This window comes from Chenopodium album, chromosome 20 (assembly GCF_948465745.1).
Source record: "Chenopodium album chromosome 20, dcCheAlbu1.1, whole genome shotgun sequence".
In the NCBI taxonomy this organism is placed as follows: Eukaryota; Viridiplantae; Streptophyta; class Magnoliopsida; order Caryophyllales; family Amaranthaceae; genus Chenopodium; species Chenopodium album.
Genome location: NC_137853.1, coordinates 5,913,137 through 5,936,300, shown reverse-complemented (window position 1 = coordinate 5,936,300; position 23,164 = coordinate 5,913,137). Strand labels below are relative to the sequence as shown.

Sequence of the window (23,164 nt, the reverse complement as noted above, 5' to 3'; positions counted from 1 at the left end):
ATTGTAAAAAACATTTAAAAAAATTACATGTACTTTATTTTTTAACAATACATAAAAAGAATAGGCACTCTATAAATGGTTAATATTGGTTACTCTTTATGGTTTGAGTCCAAAAAAAAAAAAAAAAAAAAAAAAAGTGTATGGTATTAATTAAGTACATGTGTACATCTATGCATGTGTCATTGTGTTGCTTTGAATTTGATCATGTGAACAAATATTTGAAGCAACACATATATCATACAGAATACTAGTGTTTAGTGTATGAGCAATTGTCATATGAAGATAACAAAAGTTGAGAGATTATAAATTGAAATACTTACATCTCACTTTCATAGTTAGAATTCCTTATGGTGCATGCAATTACGAGTAGATTTTATACCTTGACCAAACGTACAGTTCAGAATGAAAAACAAATTATGTTTGTTATATATGTCAAAAGTCAAGTCGAATGACTCAAATAACTAAACAAGTACAACCATACAAACATGCTAGGAAGTATCGATTCTTCGTAGCTATATATGCATGGCATGTATTGATGTATCGACCTATAGTATATATGGTTAAACACTAAAACTACTTGTTTAATCTCCAACTTCAATTCAACTAATCTTTTGGACTGAATTGGAGAGATATAATTAATATAACATTAGCATGTGACACCTAGTTAATATTATAACATAACAACGCTGCAAGCTGTATTTTGGTTTTATCTTGAGAAGACTATCCTAACTTTTGATATTCTCCTTTTAAAATAATACGGAGGAATAAAAGCTTTAGTGATCGGACTTGTAGCTTGACATATATATTATAACAAGAATACAAGATTATAAAAAATAAAAAATAAAAATAAAAAAATAAAAAAAAGGAATACATGTTATATCTTAAGGTAGTGTGTTAGGAATACATGCTTTACCTCTTAGTTACTGTAATTTATGCTTTGCTTGTTCTCTTAATTAGCAATTGAACGTATCTTAGTTTATCTAAACCTAAATTAATAAAATAAACTTATAAAGTTCGTAAAATGAATGAATCCACAAGACCACAATCGATGAAATTCTATCCAATATATACAAGTAGAATTTATACATCAAATAATTTGCTTTCCTTCTCCCTTGATCAATCCATTGAATGAAGACACAAATTGAAGAGGCTAGCAAATATGGACATTTGTGAAACAAAAGGAGATGAATGAAAATGAAAATGCCCTTAGCTTATCTAGTAAACACTAAACAGGTTGCATAATGAACATGCACCCTGTTGCTCCCAAGGGTTCCATCACGCACAGTTTTGGTCTCTTTACGGATTGTATAGCACTTTGTAACTATGTTGATGTTTGTATCTTCTAAAGCAATAATCACAAAGATAAGTGTTGCACACAAACACTTTCGATTTGATGTATGTTATGCAATGTACTTGTCTATGATACGCTAATTCTTTTGATGCTCTTATGAATGTTTATATTTTGAGACAAAGAAAGTATCATCTATTACTACACGATACAAATGCTAATTTTATAATAACACTTAAACTTTAGCTAATTTAATTTGTAGTTTTTGTAGCATTTCTACCTTAAGCTATGTGAATGTAGTTCGATGATGCTGATGGAAGGATTCATTGGAGATTCATCCAACCTTGATCCCTTAAAGACAAGCTAAGTATGATATATGGATTACCACAAGTATGAAATATACATCAGAATATACTCCGCAACTATTTATTTCAAAACAAAGGTAGTACTTCTAAGTGCCTATTCTCTTCAGCTAATTTTAGTTCAGAACCTAATTTCCTTCTCTTACAAATAATTTAGTTCAGCTCAGTTCAGTTTAGTAAATCAAAACAAGCCCTTAATTTTATTATAAAATGTACCTATAAAGGTAAGAATACCGTTAGCATGAAGAAAACGGGCTAAGTAAATGGGCCACATGGGAGGTTCCTCATTGCACACAGCCCATGAACAACAGGTCTAATGGGCCCTGAAAAGATTTGTGTAATTGGGCTACGTGCGTTTGTCTTCAACTATTTGGAATCTAATCCCACAATGCTTGTGATAGTAGGCCCATTACATTTACATCTTTTTGTTTTGAAGTTTAAACTTAAAAACAATAATACAAGTACTATTATTAAAACATTCTCTGTAGTTTATTGATGAGTCAATGTCTTTATGACCTGTCTTAATCTTGCCGGGGTTGGTAATTTTTTTTGCCCCAAATTGGTTCCTTAAAAGTTGTAAACTTGTAATCCATCCAACGGTTGATAATTCGTCTTACTATGATCTACGGTTCACAACTATCTATATGATAGTGCCCTATTAAAGGACCATTGCCATAAAATCCAAATAGTAGTTACCATCTTTCTTGGGCAAACAAAAATTTGGACCTACGAACAGTTCCTCCTCACATGGAATTTTCATTACGGAGTACAGTACATGATAGGATTTTCATGCTCATCTTATCGTTAATTTACTGTATTTAAATCAAAAAAGTGTTTTATAAACTTAATTAAAAATTTAACACAAACTCTTATATGTAGCTGGTCACACCGTGTGACAGGGATTATTTCGTAGTGTAATAGGGGTTACTTCGTAGATGTTAAAGGGGTTACTTCGTCAGTGTTATAGGGTTACTCGGTTAATGTTATAGGGGTTATTCAGTCAGTATTACAGAGGTTATTTGGACAGTGTTACATGAGTTACTTTGTTCTTTTATAAGTGGCCACACACAAGACGGGGCTAAAAATTTAATCTATCCATCTAAATTCACTTATTCAACTTATGTGATATGGGTCATTTTACTAACATATTTCGCTCAATCAATACTTCAGTTTTTGTTAATGATTAAACTAGGATTTTTTTATAAAAAATAACTAAAAACTTTCAAAGGTTATTACAAACACACATCAAAGAGCATCTCACCTTCCACTAACTTTATTTACTCGCACCACCTTGCTACAACATCTAGCAAGGCCACCCGTCCCAATTAGGAGCCCTCGGGGTACTAAAATGACCACTAACCGACCACTAACCTCTATTTTTTATACCCGCCCTATTATATACCATCAACAACAGTCACATGTCAAGCAACGCAATTATTAACAAATGGGAAGGTGCCTCAAAACCTTAGATACCCCAATTAAAAACAGATTTTGGTAGCTACCCTTGGGCAATAGCCACTTCCCTTGCAACGAGAATGCTTTTATATTGCTCTTAATAGACTATTATGAATGCAAATAATTTAATTAATCACTATCAACTTCTCCAGAGTTTATCAGCAATATATTACCAACTTCAATTCCCGCAAATCAAAAACCTACCTTAACCAATTTAACCTAAAAACCAATCCCTAAACTTTGCCTAAACTTTTCCTACATGGACACCACTTGTGCTAAATTGACACTCATGAGTCATGATTGCTTATATTTGAACCACAATAGGAAATTGCTTTATTATTGCCCATTATCACCATATGTCCATTAATGCCACTTCTACTCATTGTTCCACCAACATGATGCCAAATCTGCAATATAATTATCAGCCATACCCTTTTGTAGATCTTGCCTGCATATATCCATATTTATTTTCCTTACTAAATTGAAATTTTAAAAAAAAAAAAAAAAAAAAGGTCACATTTTGACTTCCCATTTGAAGTATTTAACCACCTTTTTCAGTTACTCTACACTTCTTCCACTCCACTCACTCACTCCACTCACTCATTTTCTCTCTTCAAACAAAATCATTCTACTTTCATTGTTAATCATCATTAATTTCTACCCAAAAGTCAATAAATCAACTTTAATTACCCCAATTAATCACATTAATTCATCATTAATCTTGTCATTTCACCTCATATATATTTTGTCTGTATTTCGCCATTTTTATGCTACTATCCGAGTAACTCGTTTCTGACTCAGATCTGAGATAATGAAGAAAAAGCAAGGTAGTGTTAAAATGGTATTTCTATAAAGTACAGAGTAGTTTCAGTCTTTCAGATTCGATTCCTTTTATTTTACTTTAGTTTTTTTGTTTGTCGTTTTATTTTATTTTATCACTTTATTTCTTCTTCTTCAAAATTATCTCGATTTATGCACTTTTTTTTAGAATCTAAGTTGTTAATTTTCATGCTTTTAGTTAAAAAATTACTCTAAAAGAAACAAATTCAAACACCCTGTAACTTTTTCTGCTTTTTTGTTGCTTTTTTTGGGTTTTGAATTTTCTTTCTTCCCTATTTTGCTTGTTTTTTGTGTTTAGAAATTAGCGCGAAGTTTTTTGAAAGAATCAATGTTTAACGGCGGACATTGTTTAAATGTTGTTTAGGTGCTTGAGGTGAAGAAACAAGCAAAAATTTAGCAACCCCAGAAAAAACCCAGCAAAAAATAGGAGAAAAAAAAATGAGGGTAATTTCAATTTATTATGCAGTGTTTTTAGTGCTGTTTTCTGGGTTGATTAGTAATTATAATGGGGTAAATGCTAGTTTACTTGATGATGATAAGGAAGCATTGTTGGATTTTGTGGGCAAAGTTCCTCATTTACATGTTCTTAATTGGAGTGAGAGTACTTCAATCTGTAGTAATTGGACTGGTATTACTTGTAATGCTGATTCGACTCGAGTAATCGCGGTCCGATTGCCGGCTGTAGGGTTTAATGGAGAGATTCCAGGTGATACTATTAGTAGGTTAACAGCATTGGAGATATTGAGTTTAAGGGAGAATGGTATTAGTGGTAAATTTCCTAGTGATTTTGGTAGATTGAAGAATTTGTCTATGTTGTATCTTCAGTTTAATAGTTTTAGTGGTCCTTTGCCTGATGATTTTTCTGCTTGGGAGAATCTGAGTGTGCTTAATTTGTCGAATAATCGGTTTAATGGGAGTATACCTAAGTCGATTTCGAGTTTGAGCCCGCTTTCGGCTTTGGATCTTTCTAACAATTCGATTTCTGGTGAGGTTCCTGATTTGGGGTTGCCAAATTTGCAAGTGCTGAACTTGTCGAATAATAATCTTACTGGCATTGTTCCGAAGTCGTTGCAAAGGTTTCCGAGGTCTGCATTTGTAGGGAATGATGTTGGTTTAGTGAATTCTTCGGTTGAGCAGTCTGATGTGTCGCCTATGCCTGGTGTAAGGCCGAAGCCAAGGAATTGGTGGAAGCAGGCTTGGTTCTTGGCGATTGTTATAGGATGTGGTGTTCTTGGGATTGTAGCATTCGGGTTTTTATTCTTTGCTTGTTGTTTGAGAAGAAAGGATGATGATGGTTTTACTGGAAAGTTTCCTAAGGGAAGCATGTCCCCTGAGAAAACAATCTCAGGTAGTCAGGATTCAAAGAACAGGCTCGTGTTCTTCGAGGGTTGTAATTATGCTTTTGATTTAGAGGACCTGTTGAGGGCTTCTGCTGAAGTTTTGGGGAAGGGGACATTTGGTATGTCTTATAAGGCGATTTTGGAGGATGCAAATGTTGTGGTTGTCAAGAGGCTGAAAGAGGTGAGCGCTGGAAAACGGGAGTTTGAGCAGCAGATGGAATTGATTGGGAGCATTAGACATGAAAACGCTGTTGCACTACGAGCATATTACTACTCAAGGGATGAAAAGCTAATGGTGAATGATCACTGCAGCCAGGGGAGTATCTCTGCAATGTTACACAGTATGTTTCTATCTCATATCATATTTCCATATGAAAGTCTTCTGTGCAACTCTTTTTTTCTTCTTATATGTGACTTTTGATTGATGGATCAAAAAACTATTTCCCTATGCAAATTTTTTGTCCTAATAAGCTTTGAAAATTCTACGTTTCCTTGGGGGGGATTGTTGAAGGTGTGGCTGTTTCAAAGATGTTAATTCAGATTGTTCTGGCGATATGCAACTTTTGTGATTTGCTCATCATGAATTATCTGTAGAATGTATCACAGAAACAACAAAAATACATGTAGCTGTAGCCTTAAGATACAAGGGTTATTGGTACTTCCTTTAAACGATTGATCAAGTTTGTCGAGTCTTTAAACAGAAATATTTCGAGAACTCAAGTAGTAGTGAACTAGCAGCTGTATAGTTTATTACCTGGACTCAGTAGTCAGTACAACTACTGACCTTTGCGCTGTAGATTATTACCTGGACTCAGTACAACTACTGAAGTTAGCTTAAATGTAGGTCAGTCCATCGGTGCCCTCTTTTTATCTCCCTTTTAGCTTGCCAGCTTGGGGTGGGTTTGGCTGATCAAGGAAAATCTTTCAGCTGATAGCCTCGGTTCTAACTTTTGATGTTAATTCAGTGGCTTATGTTTACTCGCCTCTAATCCTTTTTCAGTTTTTCCTAAACATCCTGCTCCTAGATTTAAGTTCTGGTGATCATGATACATGTTTTTTCCTCACATTCTATGTTTTCTTTTATAGATCAAAGAGGAGAAGATAGGATCCCTTTAGACTGGGAGACACGGTTGAGAATAGCCATAGGAGCAGCAAGAGGAATTACTCACATCCACTCAGTCAATGGAGGGAAATTTGTGCACGGCAACATTAGGTCTTCAAATATCTTTCTTAACTCCCAGAAATATGGCAGTGTTTCAGATTTTGGATTAGCAACAGTTATGAGCCCATTAGCTCCACCTATTTCTCGAGCTGCCGGTTATAGAGCTCCTGAAGTGACAGACACCCGAAAGGCAACCCAAGCATCGGATGTCTACAGTTTTGGAGTATTTTTACTCGAGCTTCTTACTGGAAAGTCACCAGTCCATGCAACTGGGGGTGATGAACTTGTGCATTTGGTCAGGTGGGTTCATTCAGTAGTCCGAGAGGAGTGGACTGCTGAAGTCTTTGACCTTGAGATCCTGAGATATGCTCATGTTGAAGAAGAGATGGTAGAGATGTTGCAGGTTGCTCTGACATGTGTGGCCAGGGTCCCAGAACAGAGACCCAAAATGCCAGACCTTTTAAAAATGATTGAGGATGTGCGGCAGTCTCTTGCCGAGGCTCACCCTGAAACTACTACAGCCGCATCAAGTCCACCACATTAGCTGTTTAGCTATGTTATTTTGATTCCTCTTTCTGATTCAAATTTCTTACATCGAGTAATCTGAATCACTAAATGGCCAAAGTCAGATGGAACTCTTGGAAATAGTAGGGCTGTAGAAGAGCATGATATGTTGCAAGACATTTTTTTTTTTTTTTTTTTTTGCCCACTCTGGTTTTGTGATGTGATGGTTGTTGTAATACTAATTTCAAGCTGTATTGAAATGCCTCTTTTGTCATTAAATTTCTAGAATACACTACTGCAATGTAACTGGTAACTGTTCCTCGCTTGCGTAGTTCCTCTCATCAAGCTTCAACTACACTCCGTTGCCCCCTTGCCTCTTCTCACAACAATTTTTACTCTGCATATTGTTTCTACATTCATATAATGCATGATTTGGACATTTTTATTTGCTTTTGTTGAAGTTTGAGGGTTTCCTCTGCCTCTGGTCAGGAGGGGTTACTTCTTATGAAGTTTGAACACCAAAAATGTTTGTTTATCCATATATCAGATTTATATGCATGTTATGCAAACTTTCATACATTTCTTAATTTGTCAAACTCTGATAACAAAATCTCATGCTTATATCGAAAAATATTTTCGTGCGGGATAGTGTTAAATCTATCTCAATTTGTATATTTAGGTATAAAATACCATCATTGACACAAAAGTGTGTTAATGAGATCAGTGCTAATGAATAAAATGGTTAGCTCCTCCCTCTGGTTGGCTGGCTTTGAACATTGGTAGAGCGGCAAAGGGGGCGCCAGGATCTGTTGGTGGGGGAGGGGTGATTTGAGGCTACACTGGTAAGCTTATATATGCCTTCTCGCTTAATTTTGGCGCTTGCACAACATTCATGGTTGAGTTGAGAGTTGTTGAGTATGGGATTGAGCTAGCAGATCGACTTCGAGCATCTATGTTACAAGTCCGACTTAATAATTAGGTGGTGGCTACGGCGCTTAATAACTTAGAGACTGCTCATGGTGTCCATATCATCCAACATTGCAAGCGTATGCTAGAGGATTCAAAGTGGCGTGTAGAAGTGCATCACATTTATTAGGAGCCAAATCGAGCTACAGAATGGCTAGTGTTGGAGCAAATGGCTGGTAATTGAAGTAATTAGCAATGAACAATTAAGAAATTTGATAGTAAAAGAGACAAGAAATTGGAAGGTCGGAAAATCCTTCAAGTAATTACTTGAAGGCTATAAAACCCACCCAAGAACAAGGAGAATGTTTGTATTGATTTTAATTAGTGTTTACAAGAGTAATCTCTCAGTAATTTCCACTCTAAAGCACAAGGGTTTTAAAAACAAGAACCCTAGCTCTAGTTGTGTTTCACTTAATTTAGAGATAATAAACAAAATAACCCTTAATGGGTATTTATACCCCCGACAAATTTGGACAAGGTATCAGGTAGGCATGGACGTGCCAAATATGGAACGGACGTGCCAAATATGGCACGAACATGCTAGCTTAGATAAAGCATTCCAGTAGCTATTGCTTGTCTAGAACTGCAGCTGCACGCTTGTGCCAAATTTGGCACGGGAGTGCAGCCCCTGTCCACTGCTGTCCGGGTTAACCCATATAGATCGTAGTAAAACAACTATAACTTCCTTGTTTCTCATCGGAATTAAGCTTATGACCTATCGTTAGAAAGCTCTTGAAACAACCTTTCACCTCCAACTTGAATCACCTCAAATCTCCAAGTAGTTTGAGAGATATGCCCAGTTCAAGTTGATCCATCCATTGCTTCCTTGCTTAACACAAGTATTTCATCCCCTTAGCTTATATGCCAAGCCTCGATTTATTCTCGAGACATATTCCAATAACTAGCAAATTAAGGCATTATTCAAAACAACAAAAACGAGTTGATTTCAATTCCCTCCTTTGCCATGCATGTTTAGTTCTATTGTAGTTTATTTTCTTTGTTTTTTTCCTTCAAGCCTTGGGCCCTCGTGTGCACCAAAAAATATGTTACCAAAAAAAAATAAAATTGAAGGGAATAATGATGATAATTTAATGAAAATACCTATTATGATAACACTATCAATTAAATGTGTGACGTGTTACATAGAAAATCAACTTTCTTAAATGATACATAAATTAACTTAGATTCTGTAACACTAATACAAGTTTATCTGAACTTAAATGAAGTACTACATATTTACACGGTGCACATTCATTATTATTATGCACTCGATGCATGCAAGACGAGCTGTCTTTTACCACACAAAACACAAAGTAGGAAGATGATTGATATATTTCGTGTTTGAAGATGTATTATTGATGCTAGATTGGTCTCTATTAGAAAATTTAAGATATCAATTTTTTTAATCTCAATAGGCAAAATAACATTTAATGGCATTATATAATTCAAGAACAATGAGGTTGCTCCTAATGAATATTGAATACTCCCCCTTCCTTAAAAAGATTGCCTAAAGGCTAAAACCAAAATTTATCTTATTTATTTATTTATTTATTTTTAAAATGAATTAAAGTAGTTTGTGCACATGGTTGGACACAATTATTGATGATGAGAGAGGTTGAAAGAGCATGTAAGAAATTTTACCAAATAAGGTGTACAACGATTTTTTAGGGACATTTAATTTTGACATATAGAACAATTTCTTTTGGTAAGGAGGGAGTAATTATCAAAATTTCAAAGGAACTAACAATAGTGATTTAGTGGCAAAATTCGATTACACGACAATATCAATTATGTGTGTAATACGTTATACTGAACACTTGTCAAAAACTTTATAAAAATATCTACTTATTTACCTAAATTCATCGACATGACATATTGCATGTTTATGGAGGACTCTCTCCATTCTATAATAATTAACTCACTTTGATTTTTTATTTTTAGTATCATGTAAAATGTTTTTAGATTGATATCAACAAGAAGATTAATAATAATATTTTTCTTTCAAAAAAAAAAAAAAGATTAATAATAATATTTTCTAAAATAAATTCTATTAATGTTTAATTATACTCCATACGTTTTATTATAATCGTAACATTTTCTTTTCTTTATATTCGTTTTATAATAATTGCAATACCTTATATTCCGTATTTAATAAAACAATATTATTTTATTAATTCTCTCATCAACTTCACTTGTATATCAATGGTCAAGTCATTCATAGACATGTGTGCCAAGTTTTTGACAAAGACATGTGTGCCAAGTTGACTACTCATATACTCCAAGTATACACTATACACAGTATTTCAAATACAAAAGGCGAACCGTTATTGTTATTATACGCGCGATGCACGCAAGACGAGCTGTGATTAACACAAAGCAAGAAGGTGAAATGACCGGTCCATGAGCCTCGAAGAAAGGCTTTCACCTTTTCGAAAATATAAAAACACCTCTTGATCGAGTAACCATTTGTCATACGCAAAACCCTCGTTTAATACTTTCCTTTGGCAGGAATTTGATCTCAGGTATAACTACGTATTTTCCTCCGTATTCTTATTTAAATACCCCTTCACCTTTTCTCACTTTTTTCTCTCTCCTACCCTTCCTTACGCTAACTCTCTCTTCTGTGTTCGACGATTTTGGTATCTCTCCAATTCTAGGGTTTTGCGAAGCTCCTAGGATTTTTTCATGGCGTCGAAGCGAATCCTCAAGGAATTGAAGGATCTTCAGAAAGATCCTCCTACTTCCTGCAGTGCTGGTAATCCTTCAATTTTTCCCTCGATTTTTAAATTTTATTTCGGTTTTTTAGTTTTCTTAATTTTGCGATTTTGTTGTTTTTCTCTTTAATTTGTTGTGAATTCGAAGGGAGATTAGCTGAATTGATGATTTCGTTTCAATCGAGTTATGAATTTGAGTTTTGGTGTGGTGATTTCAGTTTTATATGCATTGGTAACTGAAATATGTTCATTTTTTGTTGAGTAATTGGATTTTTCATCGAAGTTCGTTAATTTTAACTGTGTGATGTGATTTGCATGCAATTGTAGCTTCTTTAGTTGTTTGAATTAGTAACATTCTTGTTTGATTGTGGTTGATTACTTTATTCTGCCTTGTGAAACTCATGAATTGATCGTTTAGGTAATCTACTGTTGGTTTTGTGGTTGTATAGTTTTCATGGTCGAATTAGTAAAATGTTTAGGCTGGTTTTGTGGTTATCGTGTGTTTTTTGATTGTATAGTTTAAGTGATCCAATTAATTAAATGTTTAGGCTGGTTTTGGGGATAAAATACGCAAGTATCGATTTTTCTGTGATTTCACTGCCATGTATGGATTTTATACTGCCTTGTATTTTAATTTTGTCATAACCTTACACAGGGAAAGCTTTTGTGTTTTCCGTATTACTGTACACCAATTAAATTAGGAAGACTTTTATGTTGCCCTCTATCAGTTTCCTTAGCTCCACACGATATGTTTCAATATTACATTGTTAGATATGAAGGATGTGCAGCTGGAATAGCTTTACTGCAGAAGAAGTTTTTATACTTCTTTCTTTGCCCTCTGTCAATGCAGTTCATGCCATTGTCAGCTGGAGGTTATTAAATCAACATCTTTTGGTTGCCAGTGGAGCTATCTAACTTTGAAGCTTTTTGCTCGTGTTGTACTCAAGAGCATATTGCTTACTTTAGGTTCATTTGCTAAGTAACTTCTAATCTTTTGTTGCTGTTTGTATGTAGGCCCAGTTGGTGAAGACATGTTCCATTGGCAAGCAACAATTATGGGCCCAGGTGATAGTCCATATGCTGGAGGGGTGTTCCTTGTGAACATTCATTTCCCTCCAGATTATCCATTTAAACCACCAAAGGTTTGACTCTTTCTCATCCTAGGATAACCTCTGTTGTGACTTATGAGGTAACCTGTTAAAATTTTCGATACTATATGATTAAAGAAAAAAGCTTTGAGTTGGCATTCTTGGTCTTGGTACCATATTGTTTTGTCTGTTTCCCAGGAAAGTTATGATATTGGAAAGCTTCAGTCCAGGGTTTTATTTTTGTGGACAATTTGTGCATGGCCTTGGTTTAAGACTTTAGGTGGCATTCAGCCTTTTTAAGATTTGCGGAAATCTGTTGTAACTTGCATTCATTGTTTGCCAGCTTTGCTTATAATAGTTCATTTGCTGTGTGTAAAGTTGCCTATCTATCTCACAGTTATTTTAATTTTTTTTTAAACTACTTTCTCTGGTGGGTTGATCTCTCCCTCAAATCTGCATTTTTCATGTTTAATCCACACAAAGCCTTTTATAAGATAAGCTTTTATTATATCACAGTATGTTTTATGGCCACGTTTATCAAGTTGGTCATCTGTCACTTCAAGTCTCTTAGTAAACCCCTAAAACAAATAGTAACCACTCATTACCTTTTTTTATATATATATCTAACTGTATGTATATCAAAGATCATAAAAGGTTGGAAATTTTCATAAAAGCATGTAGTAACAAGTCACATATATGGTGATTTAGAAGTGCTAATTTTTACATGACAAGATGGCTAAGATCTTGTGTATAGTTTGTTTGGGATTGTACATTTGTGCTTTGGAGTGGGTTTTGTCAACTATTTTGAGGCATTCAAATGTAAGTTGTGTCGGATCTGGAAGGAATTTGGGGAAGGTAATTCTTTCGATATATTATGGACACTTGGCCATCCATGGGTTTGTTAATTGGAGGAAATTAGTAGGGTATATTGGATTTTGGCTTTCTTATGCCTTGCTTATACCTGACAATGTTGTATGGAGTTTGTTGATATAAATATGGAAGATTTGAAGTATATTAGTGCCACAGCTTGGGCATTCGCAAACAATTGAATGTACTTGAACAATATCTGTATCAGTGTATCACTATTCTCACATCATCATGTGAGGTTTCAAGTGAACTCCGACTAATCTTTATAGGAGTGCTGTTTTATGTACATCTTTTTTTTCATTGATTTTTTTTATTTTATTTTTTTTTTTTTATTTTTTTTTTTTTTTATGTATAACGTCACGTTGGCTTTCTCATGATCACTTATGTGAAGTTCAAATTTTTTTTTATTTGGTGATGTCATGTTGTTTTTGGTTTAAGCATTTAATAGCAACGTTTGATGTTCTTTGCCCTAGAGTTCTATATGGATATTTGAAATTGAAGGCTAAACAAACCTAGTTATTTAACCTGGTGGATTGAATTATTTGAGTCAAGGGCACATCTGGTTGTTAGGTTTAAGAGAAATGCAATTGTTTGGGATACTATAAACTATAATGTAATTGGGAGGAAAGGAAAATTTTGGATTTATAGTGCATTAATGTTGTTTGGAAATTTGACCCACACTAAGTGGCTGTGTGAGGAATCAAAGTTGGAAAAAAAAAAAGTGAAATTAGCAGACTAACTTTTCATGGATTGTAGGGTAGTTTAGAGCAGTGATTATTATATACGCTGGAAATTAAAATTAGGATAGTTGATTCATTTTTTTCCAGAGCAGTATATGATTATTATGGAGTTCATATTTAATAAGGTTTGTTTAAAGAGAATAAGTACTCCTGGAGGGTGATTGGTGTAGAATTTTGGTAGTGATAGTTTATAAAAATTTCTTCTAGATCCTTGTTTCTCTGTGTTAACATGATTTATATGAAGTTTACATTTCACAGGTGTTAGAATAGTTTGTAGGAACTTAGTGTGATGAAGAAGAAAAGGATTTGGGATTTGCCTTTGGTTAAAAAGCAAAGTGTTCTGTCATAAGACAATTTCCTTAAAGGTATAGGAGATTAGGATATGCAAAGTGCTATTTTGGGTGGTATGTATGGACTTTTGTACACAACTAAATCGCAATTTACTGTATGATGCTAGGACTGAAGTGAATTTACATGTTTTGTCAGTTGATTATGGCCTTTTGGACGGTCTTGTTTTGGATGTAGCTGTTGAGTACAAGATATTTTAAGATGGGTTGAGGTGTTTGCTGTGCGTGGTATGTAATTGATTTTTGTACACAACTAAATCACAATTTTACTGTATGATGCTATGACTGAAGTGAATATACATGTTTTGTCATTTGATAATGGCCTTTTTCAGTCTTGTTTTGGATGTAGCTGTTGAGTATAAGGTATTTTAAGATGGGTTGAGGTGTTTGCTTGTTAATGGACAAGGTATAAGCTTGTTAATATAAGGGATTTTGGTGATTGATGATGTTTAACTTGGGTATAATGATTTGCATGGCCTTTTATTTTACACAATAGTTCATTTTGCAGAAAGTTTCAACAGTGTTAATTTTGTTTATTTATTATTTTTTTTAATTTTTTTTTTATTAAATTTTTTTTTTTTTTTTTTTTTTATCAAAGATGTTTGAATCCGAAGTTGAAAGTAATGCCGTAATGGTGCAGGATGTTTTGAGGGGTTTTCTTTTGCTATGGGGATAAATAGTGATTGTGGATATATAAGTCATTTGTCAACGAGGCTTTATTCTTGCAGTATTTCATTATGCAGAAAGTTTCAAGATCTCTCATTGAAAGTTACAAAGTATTTAAATTATACAAAGTTGAAATTCGGAAGTGATTGGTGCTGGTTCTATAAATAGTAGCTTGCCATCTTATGCTGGTGCAATTAAAAGAAATTTGTTAACATTTAAGTGATACTGATACTAGATTAGAGAAGCTGCTGAAGACCCTAGCTATAAGAGATTTGTTGCTGGCAATATTTTATTGAAGTGGAAAGTCATGTTAAAGTCATGTTTAATAGTGATATCCTTGTGGCAAATATGTTTTCTAGTTCTTTGGCAATTTTGTTCTTTCTAAACCCTAAGTTTTGGTATATTGTGCTTTTTTATTCAGAATTATTCCTGTGCCATTTAATTATGATTTAAGACCTTTTTTCGTCATTTGGTTTATCTTTAGTTGGTGATACCTAAGATCAATTATGGGGAGCAACTTAGATGATAACTTGTTATTTTACATATTTGGTCCAAGAATCATCTCACAGCGAAATATCTCCATGAGCCTTCATCTTTAAGGAACCTTTCTTTGTAGGCATAACAATATAAGAAATTAGATTTTGTCCTAAGATGTAGGAGTCCTTCAACTTAACTTGCCTATTGAATCATTTATGCTTCCTTATATGATAAGGCAAATGACATCCTCATTGTTGAGACAAGTTCGGCAGATCTCTTATTGTCGACGAATGATTGGGTGTCAAATCCCATCCCACAAACTCACTCAAAAGCTTGATAAGATTAATGTATCTCAAAGGTGTAAAGTGTGGGGTTGTGTCCTTGATTAGACTTGTGATGAATTTTTGGTGGATTTGTTTAATATGAACAATTTTAACCATCTTTCAATTATTAGAGATTGAATAAAGAATTTTATTCTCCCTCAGTTTATGGCACTCATGATGTATAAGAAACAACATAGGAAGGCATTCTTAATGTTTGCAAGACAGCCAAGGAAATTATGACTTATGACCTACATCCATAAGTATGCCACACCTTTTTTTTTTTGGAGACTAAGTTTTAAATTGAAGAGGAACTTGACGTCTCTCAGTCCCAGCATAGTCAAATGAGCTTTGTCAATCTAAGTTGGCTTCCTAGAAGGATAAAGTGTGGGACAGAGTTTGAGAACATATGATTTACATTAATAGACTTTCTGTCTAAGAAAATTTTTTAGTAGAACAATTTATTTTGACCTGATGGCAGCATTCTTCCAAAAATATGAATCACTAGAAGAAAATAAAGTCATCTCTTGAGTTTTGGCTTTGTTTCTCTGTGTCTCATCATCTTCACTATGAGTGTGTCACCTGCTACTAGCTCTAGTATCTTATGAATTTGTATATGTTTTCCTTGTCTATCTAATCCTACAAAGAGGTCATAGTGAAGGATATAAGTGGCTGGATGATGCTTTTCATCACGAAGTACAATTAGCTTGAGGTGATAGGTCCTAGAGTTCACTAATCAACTATTTTTAGGAGTATATCATCTTATCTTTAGATAATATATGTATTTAAGAGATTATTCAATTTTTGGAAGGTGATAGCATTGATTACCTCTTGGAATTAGATACGACTAAACAACAAAGCCAGCTAGAACAGGTGTTGGAGTTTGGGGTCATTCGGTTTGGTTGCATGCCAATGTGTTGTACACAAGTAATGAATGTGGGCTTTGAAGCAAGTTCTGTGCTATGGGCTGTGTTGTTGGACTGTTGCGATACTAGAAGCTGGTTGTTTCAAATTCAATGTGTTAGTACCTATTTCCTGGGGAAGATGGGACATCATGCAATTATTAGTTAATTTCACTTCACTGAAGTAGTTGGTGGTTTTTTTTTCCTTGCTGAAGTTCTCTCTAAGCTCTTGGCAATAACTCTTAGCAAAAGTGAATTATCTCATCTAAAAAAAAAAAATTGGACTCTTTGCCCATTCAACAAAAGTGAAAGGATCATTATTTATTGATATAAAAGATATCAACCTTAGCTTTCTTGAAAAAAACTTATATGAGCGAAACTTGTAGTAGTTTTGTGATAATTGGGTGACCTTCCCCCCCCTCTTTTTTTTTTATTTTTTTTTTTATGTAGATGTAGCCCTCTGTGCCAAGGGTTTTTTTTATTTGTATTTTTAATTCCTCATTTTATGCTAGACTCGCAACTTTCTTGGTATCTGGAAGTTGATGTCTTAGCCTCTTAGGGAGCAGCTGTTATGTCTTCCTTGGACTTATCTCTAGGCCAATCAGGTAATAAGTCATTTGATCCACCAGGGTAGTTTTGCAACGGAATCCTTAGGTGGTCCTAGAAATCCAGAATACTTGTACCTGTATTAGGAGATGGAGGGTTATCATTAGATCTGGCAATGTTATGTGGATATATTTGGATAAGTGAAATTTTAAATTGCTGTTATGCACTTATGCCTAATATAATTTCTTGTCAAGCAGTAGAATATACTTCATTTTTTTTTCCCATGATTTTATTTGATTTGGACTTTATACTATATACAATCTCCTTTGACTATCTTTGTGATTTAGCAATGAAAAGTTTGTTCATATTTGTTTTTGTTAGACTTGTCTTGATATAGGATAGTTTCAAAATATCTTATTATTATAATTTTACTGCATGACAATTGATATAGTACTGTCCTAAGATACGTGCTGGGAAGTTTTAAATGACAATTGATGCACTTTAAAATAAACGGAGGAAGCTTATAGCAAGACAATATTAATTAAAGGGGAAATGAAGGTCAATTATATTTCAAGAAGAGCTTCCTGTACACTATCTTACCAACTATCTAGTTCACTAAACTGTTTGGCAGGAAATTACGCACATGAACTGGTAGCTGGTGCATATTAATGTGTTTGCACGTTTTAGATCTCCTAGCTTGAGTTAAACCTCTTTTGCTACAAAAATCTTTCATGCTTGCAGGACTGCACAGCCATTTTGTGGCACATTTCTAAGGTTGTGCACCCTGCAATCTGGGCCCTTTACTTCAGTTCAAGCCCTTGAATGCTTGCATCAGCCTTTTAAGTTGTTGCTCTATAAATGAGTGGCAATTCATTCAATTGAGCCATTTAAGCTCAAAAGTGTCTAGTGTAAGTTGAGGATACTTTTTCGTTAACTTACATCAAAAGTGTCGCGTGAAACTTAAGGATAACCTTCACAATTTCTGACTGCTTCCCAATTGTTAAAAATGACAAGTTGTTGGCATACCTCTGTGATCTCTTCTAGGTTGGCCTCATATGGCTAATGGCTTTCTTATACCTTGCTTTGTGACTCTTCTGCTTGAATCTCCATTTATCTATTTTGTAATTTATGCCAAAGGTCTTTGGTTGAAACTTGGAAAACATGATATTGGTTGAGGGTTCATTCGGCATCGCTGTGGTTTTCTGTTTTTTGGTTTTTTTGTTTTTCAAAGTCAAATGATATATGTTATATAATGAATCAAAAATTAGTCAAACTTATTAAAATCTTGATAATTTTGAAAACTGACAACAAAACAGTGGATTTTTTTTTTTTTTTTTTTCCCCTCTCTTGTTTTCTGAAAACAAATAACGATGCCAAACAGGCCCTTAGCAATTTATGATATGTATGTACAGTACTAATTTTTTTAATGATGGCATATCTAAAGCTGGTTGATAAATAGAAGTTGAGGATTGGCTTTTTCCTCCATTCATATAGTTTTCTTGCTCTAAAATTCTTGTTCACATTATTTTGAACAGGTAGCATTCAAAACTAAAGTATTTCATCCTAATATCAACAGCAACGGCAGTATTTGTCTTGATATTTTGAAGGAGCAATGGAGCCCTGCTCTAACCATTTCCAAGGTGCTTATTTGCGACACTTTCATTTAAATATATTGTCTGGTTTCTGGAGCTTTGTGTTTTCATAAAGGTCTTCACAATGATTTTGTTAGTTAGCATTATCTTAATTAAGCCATGTAATAAATCTGTATAAATTTCGAAGGTTAAAATAAATAGAGATGTGATCCTTGACCTATAGCTATAGGATTCTAGACCGATAATTATGTCTACCAAGTTGAGTGGTCCAGTGTTCTTCACTGAATGCATGTGTAAAATTTGCCAGCTGGTGACTGTTTATTGTTGAAATGCTGAGAACTACCTTGACTTTATAGGTCAATATTTTTGTCCTTGATACTTAATAATGTCTGTAGATTCCATCTTATTTTATGTTTATCAACTTTCATAGGTACTTTTTTTTAAAAAAAAAATCTTATTCCTTTTGTGTATAGGATAAAAAGAAAAGTATTTAACCTATTTTTTTTTGAAGAAATTACTTGAATTTTGTCCTAATATGTGTCCAGAGATGTAGCTGATATGTGCAGTTGAACATGGACGCTGGATGCATAGTTTTAGTGACCATAACCACATTAGAATGCACCAGGAGAATTTTGGTTAACTAATCATATCAATTATTAGTGTAGACATAAATCAACATAATGGAACAAATGATCTCCACTTTAAGAAGTGGCATTCGGAATAGTCGCGACTTGCGAGCTTGCCATGGGCAGAAATTGTAAGTAGAAGTAGAACAATGTCTAGCTAGTAAAAGTTTACTGTAAGGCCACTCCAACCAACAGTAAGAGTTACTATGTGTATATTTTTGTTGGAAGCTGTCTAGCAAGTAAAGTTTACTCAAAAGGCGGTTCACTCCAACTAATAGAAAGAGTTACTAACCGTATGTATTTTTTGTTAGAAACTGCCTATTGTAAATGATCTAGAATCTGAAATGGCTGCAATCTGCAAATTTGTTAAATTATAGAAAAGTTGGTACATTAAGAACTGCAAATATTGTGATTGATCATGCTGAGCAACAGAGATCTCTGTATGCTCTATCTTGCTTCACTTGAGTCATCATTGTCATTGTACCCCAAAGGCCTTTGGAAATTTTATTAGAAGTGTACAATTGTTTTAGCACAATGATTCTAGACATTTGGCTCTAATCTTTTGATGAACAATTGGCTAACGATTAATGAGGTATTTGTCTGTAGGTGTTGCTCTCAATTTGCTCTCTGTTGACTGACCCAAATCCTGATGATCCTTTAGTCCCTGAGATTGCTCATATGTACAAGACAGACAAGGTCAAGTATGAGACTACTGCCAGGAGCTGGACACAGAAGTACGCTATGGGTTAGCATTAGTTAAGTGTGATGATGTGAAACTTTTAATCTGTGTGTCCTTTATTAAGAAGAATGAAACTCGGCACTCTGTGCTTGTTGGAACCTCTGCAGCCGCTTTTGGTTTTATGCACAATCTATCCGTTATCAGTATTAAATGTTTATGCATGATTTGGTATTCAGTGCCACTGAATAAATCATTCTTACCTCCAACCTTTGGATGGTTTGGTCCAATACGGCAGAATGCATTTCTTAATTATCATGTGCAAGAAATTCTATTTCTGCAGGGCTCGTGCGAAGTGGTGCCTTTATACAAGGTAAAGAGCATCTTTCTCTTATGCTACATTCCTACAGTATTAATATATGCCCATAAGGCTAGCAGTTGAGTTGGACGATATTATCATTATACATCAAGTGGCAAGTGAAGTTGCCATTTTTCCTCTCTAGGCGTTTACTCGCGTGCATGAACTGAGTTTTCTCCGCACTTGAAGATGCTGTACTAGTGGGAGGCATACGACGTGCGCCCCATGGTGATATTCCATTGCTCCTTATCTCTCTAAGGTTTTACTGAAGCTGATAGACACTATATTAAATTAAGATACTATATGTTGGTGATCATTTAAGGTTTGGTCCACCCAACATAATAATAAAACATTATTATAGCTGCAACTTAATAACTATAGTCAACTGTATCTATGGCTTCCACGACCAAGGCAGTTTCTCCTGGTACATGTGACAATGACACGTAGCTGTCTCAGTCACTGGCTTGTTGCTGCTTGGAAAGTTGGCCAAATTCTTGGGACTAAGGAGAGCCTGGGGATTTAATTCTGAATAAATTATAAATTAAATCAGGAGATTTTTTTTGGTGTATAGCATTCTTTTAGAATTGAGGCATGGCAAATAGTTATGGGCGATGAGAAGGAAAATTGTCAAATGAAATGAAAGTGTTTGTAGATCTGAAACATGATCAACATTCTGGAGTTTCTACTGTCAGCCTAAGATAACTATACCGAGAATTTAGTCGGCTTGAAATTACTTGTTTGGAATGAATGTAATGAAACGGACTTAGGCTAGGTAAGTTCCCACTGTAGTAAGTTTTTGTGGACCATTTGGCATTATCGCAGTAAAGTTATACACAATCCTTATTTGTTTTCTGGTCTCGAGGGAGCTTCAATGCCCTCGAGAATAAGATTTAAACGGAATTTGATCTCAAGAGTTGAATACTATCTCCAAAACTTAAGCTAGTTGGTATTCACACGGCAATGAGCTGATTTTTGACACAGGTCTGATTCTATAACGTTTACTAACAGTTTAGTAAATTACTCTTCCCGTGCTTTTACTTTAGGAATCGACCAAACTTGTACATCCAAGATTATTAAATTTCATATTTTACACATGAAAAGTTATTAACACACGCTTTTTTTATTGAATAACTGCGCGCTCGAAGACAGACTTATTATCTAGGGTACTTTAAATTAAAGCATTGCATGTTTAGGTCGCTTTATTATACTGTTCAATTTTTCTATTTTATTTTTAATGGGATTAAAAAGGGAAGAGAGAGCTAAAGATCTAGCTAAATGCAAAAAGTGCTTTTAGAAACATCTGAAAAAGCACTTTAAATATAGACTCTTTTTTTCCTTATGAATTAAATCAATATTGAAGTTGAACAAATTGAATCAAACCCAATGTGATAAACCACTAGAACAACTTTAAACAGGAATAGAAATAGTACAATAATTATGATGTAGGTCAATGGAATTTTTACATTGTCTTCACTTTGGTGTAACTTTACATCCTTAATTGATGCCTTTCTGATTTAGCAATTTTTCACCAGTAATTATATTATTAACACATGCTTTTTCCATCATGATGTAATTATTAGGTTTTCTTTCTTACCTTCTTCAGTAGGAAACATACTATGCTTGTGGATCTTCTTTCGTTACTCGGGTACTTAATAGTTAATATGTACAATGTATAGGTTAACCTTGTCTAAAAAATGACCTCGTAAAATTTTTATTCATACTTCGTATAGTACTAACTCACAATCGCAAAGGTTCTAAAAAGTTAGTTATGGAATGTACTTCAAATCCATATATTGATAATGATTAAACAACCAAATGCAAGTGAAAAATCATAGAATTTCACTGAAAACTGAAACAAGATGGACTACAAACTTAAGTTTTCAAATTTGATCACATGAATCAGACCTAAAGATATTTTCACAAACAATGTCAAAATTTTGCAAAGGTAAAACCTTAATATATTTTATTTATCTAAATGTGTTTGAATGTCTCTATTTCATAGGAATCATACACTTTTCAGTTTGCAGAAGAGATAATAAAAGAAACCATGCATTGAATTCCATGATGAATTAGAATATTAAAAATGCTTTGATTCTCGCAAATTTGGCACCGATTAATCATCTGTTACACCCAAAATCAACCTACTACAATTTAATTACAGATATTGAAATAAAATGACAAATCATGTTGAAGATTTAGTAAAAGAAATTAGAGAATTAAGTAGAGAATGTAGAGTGAAGTGTGGAGGCTTGTTATACGTGGCGTAATTTTTAGTTATCTTATCACCTTCTAACAAACAACAAAGTGTTAATTATAGAAAGTGCTAAAGTTGTGGAAATGCTATTTTAGTACCAATTGTTAAGATATATTAGTATCAAAGAATCAATTACACGTGGGGTGGTTTGTGTTTGTGTTTGGACCGTATAAGTCACCAAAAAAAAAAAATAATAAAAAATAAAAAATAATAATAATATAAAAAAGACACAATCTAATCTTTTGGTGAAGTCTATTTGCTTTACTAAATTTGGGTTTTACTTTAGATGCTCTGTTACACTGTAACATGTCTATCCTAGTATCCTAGAGAGGGGAGTTGAGTTGTGTAGGATAGTTATATTTTTTATTACCTATTGAGATTTGGGAATCTCTTGAAGGGTTTAATGGTTTAATGTAATCTATGGAGTATTATAGAGTATAGAAAGTACTTGTATTTGTTTAAGGGTTATGGATTCTTCTACAATCCCGTATGGGATGTATCTGATTAGAGTGTGTTTGACAATAACTTTATTTGGTGATCAAACAATTGTGTTTGACAAATTGTAGCGCTTAGAGTTAAGTCTTCCAAATGTTGTTTGAAAACAGCTAGTTGTGTCATACACATACAGTAGAACTAATTTGAAAGTTGACTTAACGATCCTAATGGCTAAAGTTCGGCATATAGTGGGGTGGTTCGACTTGTGCCTACTCCAAGCTCGAGATGAGCTTTGTATGAGCCAAGTGTGAAATTGACACAAAACATCAACGCTGGTATGTAATATAATAGGCGCGACTCATTGACCAATGAGATTACACATACGGAGTATAAGTTGCATACATCATGAAAAGGTTTTCTTGTGTCTACACTTTGTGTCATTGGTTATGCCCTAAGATAATACAATGTCGACTTTGTAACAAGTAACCCTAGCAACTAGTATGATAACTAATGTCCATTGTGACCACTAAACTCAAAAAACACAACTAAACATAACTCTATATTATTCGATACCTAAAAATCTACAATTGGAGGTGGATTTTCTCTATGGCTAACAAGGGGCGGGCCAAGCCCCCCAAA

The 23,164-nt window shown here is 34.1% G+C and overlaps 2 protein-coding genes across 2 annotated transcripts; both read left to right on the top strand.

Annotated features, from left to right (window-relative positions):
- The first annotated feature begins 3,692 nt into the window (after positions 1-3,692).
- On the top strand, positions 3,693-7,298 carry LOC145597690 (putative inactive receptor kinase At4g23740). Its single transcript, XM_081653923.1, has 3 exons — positions 3,693-3,932; positions 4,310-5,626; positions 6,372-7,298. Exons 2-3 carry the CDS (start codon positions 4,384-4,386, stop codon positions 6,989-6,991), a joined length of 1,863 nt encoding a protein of 620 aa, XP_081510049.1. The 5' UTR covers positions 3,693-3,932; positions 4,310-4,383; the 3' UTR covers positions 6,992-7,298.
- Positions 7,299-10,479: 3,181 nt separating this feature from the next.
- Positions 10,480-19,702, top strand: LOC145596518 (ubiquitin-conjugating enzyme E2-17 kDa-like). Its single transcript, XM_081652696.1, has 4 exons — positions 10,480-10,672; positions 11,646-11,773; positions 18,120-18,224; positions 19,409-19,702. Exons 1-4 carry the CDS (start codon positions 10,603-10,605, stop codon positions 19,550-19,552), a joined length of 447 nt encoding a protein of 148 aa, XP_081508822.1. The 5' UTR covers positions 10,480-10,602; the 3' UTR covers positions 19,553-19,702.
- The last annotated feature ends 3,462 nt before the right edge of the window (positions 19,703-23,164 follow it).